The sequence below is a fragment of the Sphaeramia orbicularis genome, chromosome 7, assembly GCF_902148855.1.
Source record: "Sphaeramia orbicularis chromosome 7, fSphaOr1.1, whole genome shotgun sequence".
NCBI lineage: Eukaryota > Metazoa > Chordata > Actinopteri > Kurtiformes > Apogonidae > Sphaeramia > Sphaeramia orbicularis.
This window is the reverse complement of record NC_043963.1, coordinates 15,923,141-15,944,801: the sequence shown is the minus strand read 5'-3', so window position 1 is coordinate 15,944,801 and position 21,661 is coordinate 15,923,141. Positions and strand designations below refer to the sequence as shown.

General features: G+C 35.9%; 1 protein-coding gene across 1 annotated transcript; it reads right to left on the bottom strand.

The window, feature by feature from the left end:
* Positions 1 to 1,997: 1,997 nt before the first annotated feature.
* ca6 (carbonic anhydrase VI) lies at positions 1,998 to 12,776 on the bottom strand. The gene is made up of 10 exons (XM_030137769.1): positions 12,638 to 12,776; positions 10,716 to 10,895; positions 8,960 to 9,108; positions 6,344 to 6,439; positions 5,037 to 5,103; positions 4,799 to 4,956; positions 4,504 to 4,630; positions 4,308 to 4,391; positions 2,960 to 2,992; positions 1,998 to 2,845 (listed from the first exon to the last, which is right to left on the bottom strand). The coding sequence occupies exons 1-10, from the start codon at positions 12,726 to 12,728 to the stop codon at positions 2,211 to 2,213; spliced, it is 1,620 nt and encodes a 539-aa protein (XP_029993629.1). The 5' UTR covers positions 12,729 to 12,776; the 3' UTR covers positions 1,998 to 2,210.
* Between the last annotated feature and the right edge of the window lie 8,885 nt (positions 12,777 to 21,661).

The window sequence follows — 21,661 nt, the reverse complement described above, 5'->3', positions numbered from 1 at the left end:
GAATAATCCTAGCTGCCTCTGAGACCCCAACTATGATAACAGAAAATGTCCCTTTTGACCTTTTGATATGTTAGCTATCTGTCCTTTGTCACCCAGTAAACACTCATGGACAGAGTGGCACAGTTCTTTCTTACCAATCACTTAAAATACATACAACCATCCAGAAGCATTTGATAATTGGACATTTCCACGAACAGTGGACTAGAGTACCATTATCCTTTTGACGTTTCCAACACAATGAGTTATTCTTTTTTTTAATATATTTTACTTCAGTACTGTTTGAATTGCTGCATATAAATCTTAAAATATCTTATATAGTAGTAAAGAACTGAGACAGGCTATTTTACTGTATAATGACTACTTTGATATGTTCATACTCTCAGTAGCCTGCATTGAGCTGATATTACTCAGCCTTCACTTCAGTGGGTTTTATGTAGGACTTTTACTTGTACTACTTTGTTATAAGTACTTTTACATGAACAGATGATGTGGATTTGACAGGATTTAAATCAACTAAAGGTAAAGTTTCTGTTTAACTGGTAAAGTAATTAATTTTCAACAAGTGGGTCAGTCCATCTCAGATCACCCAATAAAATGGCATGTATATACCCCACCCCCTCCGATATTTATTAAATTTGGTACATTGGTAATTCATAGCCAGAAAAGCCAAAATTCAAAATTTTAACTTTACCAGACTAATGGTTTTCAAGATATGGCAATTTAATTTTTTCCTTTTTTGTGAAAAGGGCTGTGGCGTCCTAATTTCAAATTGCTGTAACTCAGCAACCGCTGGTCCGATTTTAAAAAGCAATGAATTTCTGTAAAGGGAAGACCATAAGGAATCTAAATCTAGCATTCATTTGTACATTTGGGTACTTTTGAGTTGGATAACCTTTTGATTTATATTTTGATCTTGAAATTGACACTGTGGGACACACCCCACCTCTTTGACACCATTATGAATACTAGAAAAGCACTCGGAGAGCTCAAACCTCCGCCAAGGCAGATCAGCCACCCCCCCATCACCACCAAAATTTTATCATTTGTTCCTTATGCCAGTATCAACAATCGACATTTCCTGAAATGTTAATCCAAATCCTTCCTTTTTTAGTTATATTGCTGACAGACAGACAAACACAAACAACCCCCACCCCCCCCACCCCCGATCCCCACCAAAATTTTATCATTTCTTCCTTGTATCAGAATTGACATTTCCTAAAAATTTCATGAAAATCTGTCCATAACTTTTTGAGTTATCTTACTAACAAACAAACAAACAGACAAACCCTGATGAAAACGTAACTTTCCCTGTTCCTTGGCGAAGGTAAATATAGCCCTATGTGTCAACTACAACATGTAAAAAAAAATTGGAGGGGTTGCCATATCTTGAAAACCACTAGTCCGATAAAGTTAAAATGTGAAATTTTGGCTTTTCTGGCTATGAATTCCCCATACACCAAATTTCATCAAAATTGAAGGAAGTGGGGTTTAACTCATTGGGTGAACTAATAACAATGATAATAATAATAATGGATTGGATTTATATAGCGCTTTTCTAGACACCCAAAGCACTTTACATTATTGACCCATTATTCATTCGCTCTCACATTCACACTCTGGTGGTGGTAAACTACATTTGTATCCACAGCTGCCCTGGGACAGGCTGACAGAAGTGTGGCTGCCAATTTGCGTCTACAGCCCCTCTGACCACCACCAAACATTCATACACCAGTGTGGGTGGCACTGGAGGCAGGGAGGGTGAAGCGTCTTGCCCAAGGACACAACAGACTGACTAGGACAGAGTGGGATTTGAACCGCCAACCCTTCGATTAGTGGACAACCCGCTCTACCACCTGAGCCACAGCTACCCCCATGAACTGAGATGGACTGACCCAAGTAACTGATTTAATCACATCATTGATTTTTCACTGACTTATGTTTAATAAATACATTTTCATGTAAACTGGCCCACAACGGTCATTAAATGAATCAACAGGTGTGATTTGTAAAACCTTTATTGACAAAGCAAAGATATGAATACAATACAGCAGTAGCTACAAGATATATTTTGCATTAAATATTGACATAAAGATGCCTGAAAGACACGTTACTCTTCATGACACTCGTATTAGATTCCTGCCAGCAGCTGTGATATTTTAGTTTATTGCAGAGTTTTAAAGCTGATACAAACGGAAGCAAACGGAGCCTTTTCAGGAGCATCTGTACTGGCTGTCGAGCTGAACTCCTCCGTACAGGCTGAGCTGAGTGACGCCCCAGCTGAACACGTTTCCCACCGTGGTGCTGTTCCTCTCACATGACATCTGGTCGCGGATATCAGCCGTGGTCAACACATAGTCCCACAGGTTGACATCAGTCATCTTACCCACATAGGCGTCTTCGTTCGAGATGCCCAGTAATCCATCCTGGTCTTTACCCAGGATGAAAACACCTCCAGGGCTAATTGTGTAACCACTTCTGAGGTAGCGCTGCTCTCCAACCATGCCGTTGATCCACAGCTCTGCCCCGCCCGTGTGAGATGACCACGTGATGCAGTAGTTGGCCCAGTCGTGGGATCTGAAGTTGTGTGGCAGGTTGACAAACTCGTTGCCGATCCACAGACCCACCTCTTTGCCATTTCTGTCTTCGCCAATGGAGATCATCAGCTCGTTGTCGTTGCCGTTGCTGGCGTAGGACAGGATGGTGTGGATGCCGTCGCTCTGAGGCTGGACGTGCATGCAGACGGTGAAGGAGTCCAGGTCCATGGGGTGGCTGAGGCGGGCCAAGGCGTAACTACCTGCATTTTTTTCCTGGAAGTTGAGCACGAGAGGGAACAGACCTAGAGGTTCTAAAGAAGACAGAGAAATTAGAATCAGACTGCAGTAATGAATTCAAATAAACATCAAAAACACAAGTCACCATTTGATCTGAACCTCAAATACAATACAGACAAACCACTCACCATTTCTGGAAGCTTTTGGGCCACGCATTCCACCTTAATGGAAAAAGAAACAAAAAGTATTACTGTGGAGAGCAGACATTTCCTGTAATGAATAATAGTTAAAGGTTGAATATATTTGATTTGCCATGGTTGTGTGTTTGTGTGGTTGGACTTGCCATGTGTCTAATGGATTTATAGGGATTTATATCCAAAGGTATCATAAATTTTAGCTAGATTTTCACAATATATGCAAAAAAAAGAAAAACAAAAGGTAGTTCATGTATGATTAATGATTGCTCTCCATCGTAGTGTAAAAAAACATAGGCTGTGTCAAAAACTTTAATCTGGTTTAGCTTTTTTCCTCTGCAACAGTAGTACAATGTTCTGTCAAACTCTCCCATTTTCTTCTAAGACTTTTTAATGCATTTGTCTAACTTTTTTGCTGCAGGTCTTCATGTATGGGACTGTTTCCATCTGTTTTTTTTTTTTTTTATCAATATTGATTTCCTATGTCTTCCAAGTATCGAAAGTTGGTCTTTTTTTATGATTCATAAATTGATAATGTGGATACACAACTAGCTTTGGCTAGCTTTATATATATTTTGTTTTTTAGTGGCCATCATAGCTTCTCGTACATGTCCATGTCATGAATTTAGGTATTGCAGACTGATCTCATGAAATCGTGTTGTATGTCACGCCAATTCTTAAGACATTTGGCGTGCTATATGTATGCATTTTCATCCTTTTGCGTGTTATTCTACGCCATTTGATCATGTGTCGGTGTACGCCAAGATCTCCGGTTTAAATGTCCGTAACCCTTAACCCAAACCCTCACTCTAACCACTAATTTTGTGGTATTTGACACAGGGTGAACATACACGTGGAAAGCTTATTATGCATATGTATAACTGTACGTAATTCATCATGTCACATTGGCTATGAAATGAAGGGTGTTAAATTGTAAACCTTAACATTACCACTAGATGTCACCGAATCCTACATACTTTTTACTTTTTTAACTTCTGGCTACAAGTTCAGTAATAACGGTTGAGGATTGAAAATGTGAGATTTGCCATGCTTTTGTGCTTGTGTTGTTGCAATGTGGTGTTGGAAGCCAGTTGTTTGTTGTCATTACTGCACTTATTTTTTATGAGAAGAACTAGCGAGCAATAGAAATCAGTATTTGTGGCTGTTATTGTGGATGTAGGCAACTTAGAGACAGGAGATAGTTACACGTTGGCAGTGGTGATGAAAACAACTCTCACAATTCCATCCTACTTCACATCATCTATTTCTGTTATTGTTGTGACTGAGAGACCCCTAGTGGCAGAAACAACAAGCTGCATAAATACTCCCAGAAATGACTCACCTGAATGGATGTGCTTTCCGAGGGATGTAATCAGACCTTCGATCTTCAGGAGCTTGGATTCAATCTCATCTTGTCGGCAAAATGCTAAAAAAAAAACAAATGTCGACTGTTACAGCTTCATCAGCTGTGAATAATCAGCTCTAAAGAACGAAACGGTGATGCAGCTGGGGTGAAAACACAATGACACAAGCCTTACATCCTTTCCCGAGACGTGGCAGGAAGGACGACTCAACCACACGGTCGTTGAGAGGCTGAGCCATGCGGTAGTCATTCCAGATGGTCTTGTTATCGATGTCCATCAGAGTACTCTCAAGTTTTCTGATCTGAACGACAACAAAAGTGACAGATAAGATACAAAAGCATTTCTCGATAATATCTAGCTACTCCCACATGCAGCATTTTGAAGAATTTACCTTTTTCTGCACTCATTTTCAGCGCACTACTGTGTTTTTGTTGCTTTTTTATTATTTTATTCTCTTGTAACTGCGTACCTGGTTGTGTGAAAGCGTGATGGGTGTATCGAACACAGTCCAGAGGATGCTCTCGTAGCAGGGAGGAGTAGTGAGTGAACCCTGGTACCTGAAGAAATGGTTGAGGTTTTCGGGAAACATGGAGCGCACGTTGATGCTCGATACGTTCATGGTCTGACCTGCAGGAGTCACATTAAAATTACATTAGGCTCAAACAGTCGACTTCTAACTTCAGTTCATTCCCGCAGTGTAAACTCACCGGCATATTTGATTTTGGCGAGGTTGGAGATGAAGTCGCTGTAGTAGGTATTCTCAAAATGCCCATCCTGAAAATACATTAAAACTGTATGAAGTTTGATCACATTTTAAGGCCAAAATAGAAAGTCTTGCTTTAGATTTGTGTGTTTGATAGTAGGGAGTTACGGCAGGAAAGACGATAAATAAAAGATGAGGGATTATATGTAACAAAGATCCAAGATGTGGTAGAAATCTGGAATATAGTGGTTCATAGTGCTGGAAGAGAACTCACATTTGATATTTAAAGGTGTAGGATTTAGTTTAATCTATTACCAGACTTATGTTTTTATTAGTTTATAATCACCTTAAAAAAGAATCACTGTTTCCTTTATCAGAGAAGGAGCCCTTTATATCTTTAGGTTAAGAAATAAAGATGAGGAGGATCACAGAGAACAAATTCCACAAAGAAAAAAAAGATGTTGAAAGAGAAATATAGGAGAATATTCCCCTCCGTTGAGTTGCAATGTTTCTACCGTAGTTTTAAATAGACAAACCAAACAATAAGTGGATTTTACTCCAATAGTAATGTAAATTTTAACCAAATTTTCATAATATTTGCAAAAAAAAGAGAAAAAAAATTAAATAAATAATGCATTTCAGATGATTTTGCACATAATGACCTTATAAATACACAACACTGTTCAAGATTAAACCAGTGCTTTCAGGCCTTTTTGTTTTGTCGCCTCACAAACATCAGTTTTTTCAAGTCACATGACACATAAAGCTGTATTAGCCTACTTAACATCTTCAAGTTTAACTTTCTCACATGGTTTGTCTTCAATAAAAGTTAAAATCTTTTGCTATTCCACAAAAAAAGACTCAATTTTATCGTCTTGATCTGATGAAAAATTAATCTCCTCGTGTAAATTAAAGTGGATCTGTATCTGTGTTCATACTCTGGACACGCTCTATCAGAAGACACTGTCAAAGATCGTTAAAAAGGCAGAACCGCTTGTATAAATTCCAATGTAAATGCGTACTTATTGACTGTGTCAGTTCACCACCAGACTCTGAATAGAGCCTTGTACTCAACAGGATGACGGCGACAAATGTCACACACTTCAAAGAGCTTTTTGTTATTTGGAAACCACAAAGCTTTGGTGAAATACAATAAAATACCAACAAGAAAGATCTACACCATTCTGTTTGTTGTTGTAAACTCCATGCATTAATCTGCAAAAGTACTTCCTTCCTGTGTAGGTGCTGATCAATGTCATGGTCATTGAAGATAAGAAGAAAGAGAGACAGAAGTATTTGTGTCATACGTACATCATAGAAAAAGGCCAGTACTGCCAGCCCGTCTGGTTTGTCTCTGGCCTCAGTAAAGCTCTTGTACTTATCAGAATTATAATGGACAACATGGAGCTGAAAGACAAAGTGGACATCAGGTTAGGTGCCAAAATATGCCCAGTGACGTCGATCAGAAAGAGGAAACATCACAATGAGTCAGACCTGGAGGAATGTTAAAGTAGGCTGAAGTTCAAAGGGTAACTTTAAAAATGAACAAGACATAAACCAATATATTTGTAAGAAAAAAGCAATAAAAGCAATTAAAGCAATTATCATTTTAAACAATGATAAAGCAATCTACTTTATCATTGTCTAAAAAGCATCTGAAAAGGACTTTAATTCATGAAAAAATGTAAGGCTGTATTTCACTTGATTTGTATTTGATGATTTGTAATGTGAATTACATTTTTATTGTTTTTACTTCAGTTTATTATTTCAGTTATATTGTATTTTTTCAATTATTTTTTTGTGTATTGTTCATTTCGGGGGAGGTATTCATATAAGCCTTCTTTTTTGTCTTCTAACCTCTCCTGCACAATTTTGGTACTTGTTTGAATGCTGTTGCTTTTTTTTTCCATTGCTGTTTTTATTTAGTGCAAAAAAATAAATAAAAATGAAATTAATAAATGTGCCGAAATGTGCTCTCCCCTGTAACTAAATGGAAGCCAGGTTCTCATTTCTTATTATCTGTTGGTTATTGATGTGAAAACACAAAAAAAACCCACAGCTTTGTGACCTGTAATGTAGCTGAAATGATCTGTTTCGGTATAAAACTTCCTGCCAACATTGTTTTATGTGCCCTACATGCATATACAGTGACTAATGTTCACTTTTCAGCAGAAGTTGTGCAATTTTTTCTTTAAGTACTGATAAAAATTGGGTAATAGCTGCAGCTTACTAGGAAACTGTAGCTTCTTGGCAGGTTCAGGATGTCAGGGCTATTACTGTTTTTTTTTTTAGATGCGTGATTAAAAGATGAACTTCTGAGGAAACAACAAGGAACTCTGATTTAGTGTAACTCAACTACTGTTGGCACGGAATAAAGAATTAAGTGGAACTAAGCAACAGGATAAAGTGGAAGAAAAGCATAAAGATACATATTTACATAAGAAGTGCAATTGCAGTGTGTGAGACAATACAAAATTAAAATAGATATAATCTTGAAGCATATGTTATATTTTATGTGGAATATTCTAACACATTGGTTGATGTAGCTATGGAAGAGCATGACCAGGCATGAGGTGATTTTTTATATTTTTCCACATGTCTCCAGTGTCTAAAATAAGGCATCCTACTTATAGAGCTAATGTTATAAAACCTGATTACTGTCCACATTTTTATGGATCACTTGGTCTATGGTAACTTGTTGAATCTATCTTTAAATGAAGAAAATGTAGAAATTTAACTTTTGGTTTTATAGTTCAACCATGTGTTGTTCCATGTTTTGCCACTAGGGGAGTGTGTTTTATCTTTATCCTCTATAACAGGGGTGTCAAACTCATTTTAGTTCAGGGGCCACATTCAGCCTAATATGTTATAAACTGGGCCGGACCAGTAAAATAATACAAATAATAGGATAAGTACTGATAAATAATGTCAACTCCAAAGTTTTCTGTATGTTTTTGAGTGAAAAAAGTAAAATTCTGTACTGAAAATGTTTATATCTATGAACTGTACTTGAACATAACATGAACAAATATGAACCTGAAAATTCTTACAAAAAATAAGTGCAATGTTAACAATATTATGCCTTAATTTATCATTTATACATGTGCATCATAAGTTACAGATTACAGTGGATCTACAAATATACAAAACATTTAGTAAAAAGCAGAATATTGTTAAAATTCCACATTTCAGACATTTTTGTAAAAGGCCACTCTGTAAATGTAACCATTTTTGTGTAATTTAACTTTTTTTTTACACTGAAACAAAGAGGAATATTTGCAGTTTACATTATTTTTAGGTTATTATGATAGTATTTTACTGGTCTGATCCACTTTAGATTGAATTGACCTAAAATGATTTTAACACCATTGATTGTTAATATTGTCAGTGTATTTTTTGCATTTTACAAATTCATCCTTTGGGCCAGATTGGACCCTTTGGCGGGCTGGTTTTGGCCCCTGGGTCGCATGTTTGACACCTGTGCTCTATAACATAATGCTGCTTTGGGCACATTTCTGATCTGATCATTTTCAATCAATAAAACCTGTCTTAAATGACTAGTTTTTGATCAAATTATTGATTTATTCAATATGATAACGTAGAGTAAACTTGTCATAAGGGCAAAATAAACTCTGAACGGGTGTCTCATTGTAGAATATCCTTTAATTATTGTTTATCACTGTGGGAATGAACTGGAAGGAGTGCAGTAATCCCTGTACAAATGTAAACCACATCTATATAAATGAACCTGCATATGTGCTCTTGTTTGTTTTGGTGTTGGTTAGCATGCACTGATGATGTTTGAGTGGGAATTAAAAGCTCCATTACTACAGTGTGGTTAGCAGCCTTTGGTACATAAAAACACAATGCATTGTTTGTTTTTCATCTTATTTTAATTCCTTTAAATTCTGTGTTTTTTAAACCAACCTCTGCCATGTAGCGGATGCCGTCAATGGTGTGCTCGGCTCCGCTGGCCTCCAGATCCCAGCCGCCCCAGTGAAGGTGCATCTGGACGGCTGTGTACGTCCCAGGCAGACCCTTAGTTATCTTCATAGAGGAGGGGAGATCGATTTGCACTGGGAGGAGCACAAAGATAGTTGTTAGTGTGACTCTCCATTACATTACAACTCTTGTGACATCAATATCGAACATCAGAATCTTAAAATCTTGCATCAAGGTTGTGTAACACATCACAAAGAAGACAGTCGGCCTCTGTGTTTATACTGATAATATTGTTGCAAGGTAATATGATGCAGACTTTTTTAATCAGATCATTGTGCATTAAGTATTTCTTAAGTCAGACTTGTTTATCACTGTGGATCAGTAGTTTGGTGATTGTGATAAATATGTTTCAACCAGGTGTTTATTTGCTGTCTGATGAGTTGATGCTTATAGTAATGCAGTACAGTAGCAGTAAAATATCATTTGCATTATTAGGAGATAAAACGATACACACAAAAAATGTAATGTAAATATAATAGTTCTTTAACCCTATAAGACCTAAACAACCGCCAGCAATGAAAAGCAACTAGCGATTTACCAAAACTTTGTATTTTTAAAATAAATAAATAACATCTGAGAAATAATTTAGGTAAGAGGACAGTGCATTGAGATTAACCTTCTCAGTCATGGTTACAATATCATCAAATATGCTGAAAAAAGAAAGAGAGAACTTAGTTTTGATCTTCCCATGGCCTTCAGAAAATCCAGCTGATGTAACTTCTTGTTGAACATGTAAGTGGTGGAATGTTCCAAATTTTTCATGGGGGGCAATGTGTGAGGGTAACAGGACTGAGTGAGAATGCAGGGATGTGACTAAATTGTGTATTTTCACAAAAATATTGTGGATTTCTTATGAAAAAAATGTATTTAAAGCATCGATGGGATATGGAGTCACACAGCTATGCAAAAAAATAACATTTCTGACTTATTTCAACCATTACATTTCATGGTAAAGTGTAGCGTTAGAGAGCGGGGACAGGTAAGAAATGCTATTTTTTTGAGTGTTCTAGGTAGTTTTCATAAATGTTTTCAATTATATATCTTAAATTTGTAATTACATCAATGCGCAGGACACTATTTTGTAGTTGATTTTCATGCACATTTCTACATATAATGTCCTGGGAATGGAAATGGCATCCATTTGGTGGAATGGCCCATCTACTGATTTAAAATGTCTAATATCTTTTCAACAACTAATCCTATCAATACATGTAAATGTTTCAGGTAAAATGCTATTTCTCAGCTTTTAATGGTCATCAGATTTGACCCATTTCCACATTCAGAGGCTCCGTAGTGAACGTGGAAACACCATCATCTTCTGTAACTTTGATTCACCAATAGAAAACATGTAGTCTGTGGTTGTAGATATTTGTTTTCATGTTCAGATTATGATATATTTTGCCAAAAATCACTTTTTTCAGCTTTCTCTTTAAATATAAACTTTTATTTACTCTGCGCTCTAATAAACATCTACATCCGTAAATTAGAAATAGTGAACTACCTGGTTTTCACATAACGATGCAAAAAGCAGAAGATAATATTATAATGGATGGTGATAAATCACTTAGGGACAGCTAAATGTAGAGAAAAATTCATGTGGAAGTCACCACAAAAATAGCTGTAGGTCTTTAATGAAAGGTTTACACTGATGTTAGTTATTTGTAGGGTACACTTATCTTACCTGAGTGCCCATTGTTGGTCATAAGGAAGTTCCCGCTCTGAGCGTCATATCCGTTGAGCTCCAGCTGTAATATATCTGGGTTGTGTCTCACATTGCGACTCTGGATGTCAATGGGAGATTGTTTCTTACCCCCACATGCAGGGTATTTGGTCGGCCAGTGCATCTGGTCCAAAGCTCCCTCTGTGAGTGGAGAATGAGGAAAACAAACATCACGTCGCAATATTGGATGGTTATTGTACAGTGAAGTTACCTGTAACTGGTTTATTTTACTGTGTTTACTGTTAAATCATCATATGGATGGAATTCTATGTATGCTGATAGGATACTACACTGTAAAAAATGAGCATAGAATTGACACCAAAAAGTTGTAAAATTGCAGCATAAAAGTTGTAAAATTGCAACAAAGTTGTAAAATTGCAACAAAAAAATTGCAACATAAAAAACTGTAAGTGAAGAAACTTTTGTGTTAACGATTAAATCAAAAATAGCTGTAGTTTTTGCAGGAAGAGTATGTTAACAAAACCAGATTTGGATGTAGAAATTATGCATATCGATTGTTTGGAGAAAATAAAACTGTAAATTGAAAAACAATGTGGTGCCTTTTAAATTGCAAGACCATAATGTTGAAATAACAGCCTTTTTCATGCTTTTTTTTTTTTTTTAAATAAAAAAGTAAATTTAACATTTTAAACATGTAAATATCACTGAAATCTAATGTTAAATATACAGGGTGTCCCATAAGTCTCCATACATAGGAGACATAATACATTCCATACATATATGGTTCTAACATGTATTTCTTTATATTTCTTCTTTATAGTTCTTCAGCAGACACTCACTGAAATGTGTTCCTGACAAAATGGCAGTCATATAGAGCATATTATATAAATAAAAATGGTTTATATCAAGAAACGTTTATTTTTCCTATGTATAGAGACTTATGGGACACCCTGTATAATTAAAATGTTAAATCTACATGTTACTCTTTAGATATGTTTATGCTTTGATGTATTTTTTACAGTATTGTTCTGGTGACTACAGCTGCCAGGTTTTTTCCATAAAAACAACTGGATTTTTTTTTTTTTTTTTTTCACAGTACATTTCCTTTGGGATCAATAAAGCATCTAGTCATCTAGTGGTGGAATAGTTTTACTCCAATGGCTGTACTTGTATAGTTAAATTTTTTGCCACTTGAGAAACAAATATCGTGCTTTTTACTTTTTGTCTGGTAGGTTTAGTTACTTTACAGATTCATATTGTTAATAAAAGCTAAAAATCAACCAATAAATGATGATGTGAACCCTCACATATCCAGCTGCAACTTCAAAGATGAGCAAATTGATGCATAATTAACAAATATTATTCTGTAATGTACTATAGCGCACTTTTATTGCAAATTTTAATGCATATACATTTTTATTTGCATATTCGCCTAATTTGACAAAAATCCCTGAACAACACTAAGCAGAGTTTAATTTTGAGAGTGACCCTGTTTGACTGACTGCTTAATAATAGCGCTTGTTTATAAAGGATTACATGACGTTGGTGGTTGTTGGCATTAGGACAAAAACACACAGGACTCGCTCATCTGGAAAGCCAAGTGTTAGAACTGACCCATGCTTTATTACGCTCACTGAAATAACACTTTATTCCACTCAAATTAAGCCTCCTGCTTGTGTTGTAAGGTTTTGGTTTGTGCGTCTGCGCTTATTCTTCATGTATCACCGCAGAAAACCCACGGATGAAGTGAAATGTCTCATGAAGGACACCTGAACGCGGTGCCAACGCTCAACTTTACGCGCGTCTTTTTGCGCGTTTAAGTAGCCTGTGTAGGAGTAAAGCGACACAAACGCAGACTTTTTTGGAGTAAAACCACCTTCAAAACGCTTCTATAAATCAAAGCCTAATTTCTTCAAACCTACCTGTGTATGTCCAATGTATGCCATCGTGCGGAATCCCAGCGCTGACCACACACGCCAAAACAGCGGATACGAACGCAGAGAGCAGCTCCATGGTTGTGTTTGTGATCCTCCACGCAGGACTCTGTCACCTCTCTGAAGTTCTCACTCGAGATTTAAAATGCCAGGCGAGGGAGGTGTTGAAACCTCTGTTGTGAACGCCCAGAGGTCTTCCCAGCAACCAAAGTGACACAAGCAAAGAAAAAAAAAAGCGCTCCAATTTGTCTGTTTTGTCTATGAGATGCGTCTTTATGCGTAAAAAGGCTCATTTTTGGTTCCAAGTCATAACAAATTAATCCTACACACAAACATACCATTCAAAATACGCACAAGTCATTTTTTTCCTGTTCATAAACAAAGTTACAGCCACTTCTTCTTCATCTCACTGCATATTTCTCTGCATTTGACTCATTTTAATACTGTATTCATGCGTTTAACCCTATAAGGCCAAACGTATCATATTTGATGCATGTGTTTTGAAGCCCTCTACATGATCAGTGTAATGTTTTTGTTCTTGAAAAACCTGATGTATACAATTAGATACATGCAATACATGGATAATCCACCAGGGAAGAGGAATTCGTTCACCAGAGGCCTTTCCAGTGACACTATAAGACTGTCATTAATGAGGAAGGAGGAAGAACTTTGACAATTTTGAAAAGGAATTACCCATTTGTTAGACATGTTTGCATTATATTATGTTTTTGTTTGTTTAAGAATAATATTTTTGAGCATTGAGACCTGATGTAACAAATATGATACAAAATTGAAACTCATACATGAAAATTTATATTTAAAAAAAAAGTTTTGGTCATTCAGAAGGACCAATAAAGGCTCCACTGTAATTTTCTGTCAATGATTTAATGGTTCGGGCTTTACTGGGTTAAAGTTGTGTTTCAGTTGTATATTCAAGAATTTCTGGTCTCTATAAGGAAGTTCTACAAAACACACCAGTCTTCACAGTAATCTTTTAGCTCTTTTACCGGCAAAGGTGCAAGTCATTCTGAAAGAAAAAACCCCAGATGGCAACTGATAAACGCATGAAATAAAAACATAGGAGCAGGCTGTAATGAAATCTTAGGATTACGACTACATCACCTGTCGATGCGCACCAGTTGTAACATGTTCAACATCTCCACCTCAAATGCCAGAGCTGTCAAACCTGTGCGTGTGAACGTGGATAGGCTTGTGGATTTTATGCCTAGGAGGAACAAATGGCTTCACAAGGACATAAAACTTACAGACCCTGAGAAGGTTGTTGTTGGTGTTGAGTGAGGTATAATGTTGTCTGGACTAAAGGGTCAGGATCTGGGTCAGCAAGTCATTGGCAGAATCAATAATATAGTCTGTAATCTAAGTGTTTTGATAATTGATTAATCATTTTAGTTATTTTTCATACAAAACCCCGCATTTTTTCTGGTTGAAAAGTCTGAAATGTGAGGATTTGGGGTTTTTCTTTGACATATTATGGAGTAAACTGAGTATTTAAGAGTTTTATTCAAGTTTTTTTTTTTTCAACCTTTTAACATGGGATAGGATGAGAACAGAGGAAGTGTAAGACCTCCATGACTGCAGGCTGGTAAACTTTGTAAACTGAAAGGAATCATCTTCTAGTTTCAGTTTACAGTTTACAATGTGGCATGAAACATAACCTGTAAGTTTAAAGACCCAGTGCTATTTTTGTGTCAGTTCCCAGATTAATTTTTCTCTCTATTTAACCTTTTTTAAGTGATTTATCACCATTTATTGTAATATTATCCTCTGTAATTTACATTTTTCAGTGTAAATCATCTATTTTCCCCTATATTTAATTAGCTGATCATGTAGACGGTCATGGAAACTCCAAGTAAATTTAAAGGTTATTTTATCAAAACAGAGAAAACTAAAGAAAAAGTGACTTTTTCAGCAAATTTATCTATAACTAAATATAAACCCAGTGTGTCCATCCACTGTCATTGATCCAACTCCATGGGTTTTACTGGTGAATCAATGTTGTAGAAGATGACGGTGTTTCCACGGTAACTACGGAGCCTCTGAACGTCTAAATGGGTCATATCTGATGACCATCAAACTGTATTTTACACCAGTTATTTACATGTATTGATAGGATTAGTGGATCAACACGTATTAAACAGTTTAAACCAGTAGATGCTTTTGGTTGCTAGTGGATGTTTGGGTCTTTATGAGTTAACATGGTTCAAATGTAATCCTAAATCTGGATTCTGGTGGATATTGAGGGGTTCATTTTGCTTTGTTGGACTCAAAGCTGTTGTAAAACTCCTTTTGGTTTCACCAGATCCTTGCAGGTCATGGTGAATCATGGTGACTATTGACGACATATCAGACCTTCAGTTCCTCATTGAAGAACACTGTAGGATGGCAGTGAAAAAACACTTTCATTTGAACCTTTATTGGGCAAGTGATAATTTCCACACATATTACAAGACAGTGACAGCAACAGTTACAATGAGGACAGTGAGTCAACAATCTCAGGTCCAATGTGGTCTACAGGGTCTGTAAGGTTCACCTCTGCATTAACAGTGAGTGTACCTGCTTTGTTTGGTACCATGAAGTAATGGTACTAATGTAAGGAATGATGTTCAAAGGGATAATGTGGATGTGGACAGGGGTCTGGATCAGCACTTATGATGTTCTAATGTTCTAAAATGCATGTTCCCTTCACCTTGCATGTGTTTTTCTTGTACATTTTTATATATACTTCTTGTTTTTTTTTGTTTTTTTGTTTTTTTTGCCACATATGGGCAAGGAACCAAATGTGGGAACTCCACTGACCTTGATTTTCTATGTGACAATAAAAAATTGTGAAAATTTTCACAAAGTAATAAAGTCTTGTGGAGGTGGGACCTTTCTGTGTGGAGTTTGTATGTTCTCCCCATGTCTGTGTGGGTTCTGTCCAGGTACTCCGTCTTCCTCCCACTGTCTACAGGTATGCATTGATAGGTTAACCCATAAAGACCCAGTGCTACTTTTGTGGCAGTTCCCAAATAATTTTTTCTCTGTCTGCCTTACTTGACTGATTTATCACCAATTTAAAATATATATATAATAGTATCCTCTGCATTTTGCATTTTTTAGTGTAAATCATGAATTTTCCTATATTTAACCCTTTCATGCATGAATTATGAGAACCTTAATCAAGATTTTTTTCCTTAGTGTTTTTATTCCTCTTTAGGCATGAAAAAAGCAATGCGATTGAAAATTTTCTTATGAACCTATTTTTCATAGAGTTCCACAAATGTCCACTCAGCTGGACACCACGTGTTTAATTTTTGAAGCAAAGAAACATGTATTTATTGATACGTTGTGTGAAAACGATGAAATAAAAACATTTTTAATGCTGCTAATCTGATGTTTTCTCACATTTTAATATATTCTAATACTGGTTACTACTCACTTCATGGAGATAACATGCAAAAAAAAAACAAAAAACTTATGTTTAAAAAAAAAAAGTTAATTACAGTCTAATAACAATAACAAGCCATTGATTTACACTCAGACATGTCACTGCAGATTAGTTTTATCAAGAACAGCAAAGTTACAGTAATGGTATGAATTGCAGTGTATGGGATGATGCATAAGCGTCCACTGTGTTGGCTGATGTGGAACTAAAACAACAAAATCCATGAATATATGGGAGAACAGCTTTGAATAGCTGCCCACTGTAGTGACCACTATGCATGAAAGGGTTAATGCACAGATCATGTTAATGTTCATGAAAACTCAGAGGAAATTCAAAGTTAAGTATATCAAAACAGAGAAATAGGAAGAAAAAGTGACTTTTTCAGCAAAGATATTGCTAACTGAATATAAAAACAAGTGTGTCCATCCACTGTCATTGATACAACTCCATGGGTTTTACTGGTGAATCTATGTTGTAGAAAATGACGGTGTTCCCATGTTCACTACGGAGCCTCTAAACGTCCAAATGAGTCACATCTGATGAGCATGAAAAGATGACAAACTGCATTTTACACCAATTATTTACATGTATTGATAGGATTAATGGATCAGCAGGTAATATACAGTTCATATCTGCAGATGGTTTGTGTCACCGGTGGCTTTTTGGGTCTTTATTTGTTAAACTAATTGGTGTACCAGTTTTAGGTGGAACACCAGTATGTATATCTAATGATTCCCTGACCTGTGGATGTCCCTGAAAACCTCCTGTCTCACACATCCACATCAATCAATAATGCTGCACTTTTCAGAATCATGCAGTGAGTTTCAAGTTAGAGTTGAAGTACTTCGACCTTGCAAACCTACACTCGATGACTCAACTTGACTCATTCAAGTCACCGTCATCTTTTCACTGTGACTGAGTTAAAGCTGCGCTACTTGCCAGGTTTGGGCGTCACTGGGCAAAAAATTGCATAATATTTTGGCATATTGTAATTCAAGACATCTGGCAGGAAACAAGAATTGTCTAGTTGCAGAAAAAGGTTTTTCCATTGCAGTTTTGCATGATATACCAATTGCGCTACACCCGAAAAACCACTTCTTGCCAGTGCAAAAATTTTTAAGCAAAAAACAAGAGTTTTGGCGAAATTGTCGTTTTCCATTAGGTACATTTTTATGCACAAGTTATTTCCGTGCAATTTGAGGGTCAATGGAAAAGCGACTACTGTTTTCTTGAGGTTTTGTGTGATTATCAATGTTTCCAGACATGTAGGGTGGTAAATATTTAAATGCCAGCTAACTACCTGTAAGATTCAATCAGACATGACTCTGCTGCTCTATTACATGGCTCAGGAATCTTGATAAAAGCATGAATCTATATTTATATGCACACTTTTGCGGTAGGAGCAGCAAATGAAAGGTGTATATTTTCACATTCTGGTGGTCTTGACTCCTGATTTCAGATCCTTCTGCTTTAATCGATACAAACTTGGTTAATAAACAAAAAAAATACTCCCTCATAGTGTCTTGAGTTGTGTTGAGTTTGCTTTGCAGACATAAGTTTAGTATCAAAGCTTATGGTTAACCTCAGAAAAGATAAAAGATACTGACAATCTCTTGTATAAGTTGATTTTGTAGCCATTCTGAATATAATTTATTGATTAGTCTGCTTCACTGAAGGCATACGTGAAAAATACATCAAATACAACCCCTGGTTCACAATTTGTAAATTTCATAAACCCATATTTTATTCACACCAGAACATAGAAAACATATCTAATGTTAAAATTGAGAAACTGTACCATTTTATGAAAGAATAAGATCATTTTAGATTTACTGGCCGCAGGATGCTTGTAAAATACCCGAGCCCTACAAGTCTCACCATGAAGTAATAGGAAAATAAAGGAGGTATGTGTGCAAAAATGCACACAATACACACACAAAAACACAACTAAATACCTTCTACAGGCAAAAGTCAGTACTTATTGTGACCTTTGTTCCCATGATGAAAAATTGCTCTAACAATGCGTAACGTTTGACATGTGTTTCATTAACACCAGAACATTAGGGCATTAAATTTCATATCTTTTAGATGGGGTTGTGTCCTCATTTTATCACGTTGTCACACACACTTCCATTTCATTTAGATTTTTCATATTTATACTTTAACAAAAGTGTAGCTTTTATGAACATTTACATGATCAGTGGATTTATCAACATTTACTACAATATTACCCTCATTTTTCAGTGAATATCAGGTATTTTCCTATATTTAATCCACAAAAATGTGCCATGTAAATGTTCATAAAAGTTCAGAGTAAATTCAAAGGTTATTATGTCAAAACAGAGAAAGGTGAAGGACAAAGTGACTTTTAAGGCAAAAGATATCATTAACTGAACATGAAAACAAGTGTCTCCAACCAAAATACATGGGTTATATTTTCGAATCAATGTTGCAGAAGATAATGCTTATACGCTCACTACGGTCATTTTTGATACTGTTGCTTTATCTGAATTATTTAACTGTATAGATTAAGGATTCACAAGTTATTAAAGTCATTCAACATTTTAGATCAGTAGATGCTTTTGGTTGCTAGTGGCTGTTTAGGTTTTCGAGGGTTAAGATAACTTAGTTTTTTTCTAGTACACTGAATATTCCACAGCCACTCAGTCTGGTTTTTAACATCTAGTGGAGGTTTTCTTGTGATTTATTTAAGAAAAATGTGATAATGTGTTTAATGCTAGTGTATTTTTTTAATAAATTCATCCCTCACAGATAAAGCAATTGGTGCCAGGCACAACAAACCCCGCCCATCACACGCATTGTAGCTTATTTTGGCATCGATACAGCTGATGTTATCATGTCTATGCATCAATTGCCTCTATATATGTGCCAAGTTTGAAGTATATTGAAACAAAATTTATGTTTTTATAGATATTTGAATTTTCACCCATTGTAAGTAAATGGGAGAAACTTTTTTTTTTTTAAATTCCTAAAAAATTGACACTTACACTTAATTTTCCCAAAATGTAATGACATGGCAATCTATAAACCCAATTTGGTATGAATTTAACAGATAGTTTTGCTGCTACAGAACTTTGGAATTTCAGTCATTATAAGTAAATGGGGGAAAAAAAGATAAAAAAAAATTCATAAAAAATTTAAACTTTAACCTACTTTTCCCAAAATGTAATGATATCTATTCTTGGTCACTGGTAATCTATAAACCCAATTTGGTCTGAATTCAACCAAAAGTTTTGCTGCTGAAGTGTTAAACAAACAAACTAACTAACTAACTAACAAACAATACCTGTTGCCTTCCCTTCAGGGAGTAATAATACATTTTCCATATTTGTGTCTGTATGTGCGTTGATGTTATGACACTAGAAAGTGATCAAAAGGCTGGATCAGATTTAAGACTCATGGTTCCGCTCTTATCCTTTCACGGTCTGGACTTCCAACCTCTTTGCCCCTCGCCTGATTGATACCAGTTGTTTTGTGTTTGGTTATCAACACCTAAGAGCCGCTTTAAACAAGCCCAGGTGGAGAAAACAGCATTGAACTTTACGAGTGAAGCGACACGACAGCCTTTTCCATACACATAAGCCCTGAGATCATTAAGAGGCCCCAGATTTGATTCCCTTCGGCACTTAACTTGCAAACACCAGCACTTAGAAACGAAGCACGGCTGTCTTCTTCCTCAGTAAATCACTAGGTTTATCTGTGCCTTGAGGACAATCATAGTTTTTAAGGTTATCGGGACCTAAGCGACGTAATTACAGCAGCCAGGAGCCAGCCTGGTAATTTAAAGCGCTTATGGTGAGTTTGACATATATGATACAGAGGAAGAACGTATGTACAGATGTATGTGACGCTTCAGTGAGCGTGTGACAAAAGCAGGATAAACAGGACAAAGGCTGGACTATGTAATTATGAAGTCACAAACAACCGCTCACGTATAGAGCAACATTTCAACCATCTGAAGGCCTAAATTATACTGACATTACCATTTAAGCCTTCACACTGACTACTTACATCTGTAGAACTCATTATACTGAGGGTCTCACCTGTTAGCCATTCTGCTGGATGATGATCTACTTTTACACTATTATATGAGTGCAGTCATAAACCTCATGGTGACTATAATGCCCTTGTGTAGTCATGGGCTTTTTGAGCAATTTTTCAAATTAAAGCATCATTTGGTTAATTAAGTAGTAAGTTGTTTTTTTGTTTTGTTTTTTATCACTGAGAAAAAAATTCCACAATATCTTTTCAGCATTATTCTTTTATATGTTTTTGTCATTTGTATGTGGGTGCGTCCATGAAACTGGTCCCTAAAAACAGGACATGGGGGCTAAAAATTCAAACCAGATATAGACTAATGTTATGAAGCACATTTGGAAGCACTTTGGGTCTATTTAAAAAAAAAAAAAAAAAAAAGAAAAGAAATATTTACTGAGATAAAAGAGAAACTATTTTTCAGATAAAACACATTTGATATTATTTCTACACAAAAATCTGCATGTAACACAATAAAAAGGACAAAAATTACGTGCTAGTATTTTTTTTTTCTAAATATCTTTTTATTCTCTCACAGGTACATTTTGGGAATTGAACTAATTGTGCAAGGTAGAGTGTTTCATAAAAATGACCGCTGTTGCAAAATCACTCACAATTTAAATGTGTTTAACCCTTTCATGCATGAATTATGAGAACCTTAATCAAGATTTTTTTTTCCGGACTGTTTTTATTCCACTTTAGGCATGAAAAAAAACAATGCGATTGATTTTTTATGAACCTATTTTTCATGGAATTACAAAAAGGTCCACTCAGTTTGGCACCATGCATTTAATTTTAGAAGCAAAGAAACATGTATTTACTGATATACTATGTGAAAACTATGAAATAAAAACATTTTTAATGCTGCTAATCTGATGTTTTCTCACATTTTAACATACCTGCATGGAGATAATATGCAAAAAAAACAAACAAGTCTTTGTTTAAAAAAAGAAAACAAAAAAAAAACCAAAACTGTTTATTACAGTCTAGTAACAATTAGCAATTTTTCACACTCAAACATGTTACTGCAGATCAGGTTTATCTAAAATAGCAAAGTTACAGTAATGGTATGAATTGCAGCGTATGGGATGATGCACAAAACAACAAATCCATAAATATACAAGAAAATACCTTTGATCAGCTGTTCACTGTAGTGACCACTATACATGAAAGGGTTAAATGGGCAGGTTCTGTATGTAACGCAAGTGGACGCAATGGGTTGCGTGTGAAACTTGGAATGAAACTGCTGATTCATGAAAAACCCACATGTCTGGATTAGAAAAAACACTAGGACCGACAAATTTAACACAGTGTCTTTATCTTTAGCGGTATATAAGCCCATTTCAAGCCATGTTTTCCAGATCAAATGCTGACACCTAGGTAGTTTTTCCCGTCCCAATTTTGATCCTATTTTTGGCCCCAATATTTTATTAAGAATTCATTAATTTTGGGACAGCTCAGAGCATGAGTATATATTTTTGCTGCATTTATCTGAGGTCATCATTAGGTAC

What these genes read in the sequence shown, in the direction of transcription:
- ca6 (XM_030137769.1), bottom strand. Translation starts at nt 12,728, where the DNA reads ATGGAGCTGCTCTCTGCGTTCGTATCCGCTGTTTTGGCGTGTGTGGTC. An exon ending in GACCAACAATGGGCACTCAG is followed by an intron (nt 9,109 to 10,715) that starts GTAAGATAAGTG and finishes TGCTCCTCCCAG; the next exon opens with TGCAAATCGATCTCCCCTCC. An exon ending in TCACGCTTTCACACAACCAG is followed by an intron (nt 4,631 to 4,798) that starts GTACGCAGTTAC and finishes GTTGTCGTTCAG; the next exon opens with ATCAGAAAACTTGAGAGTAC.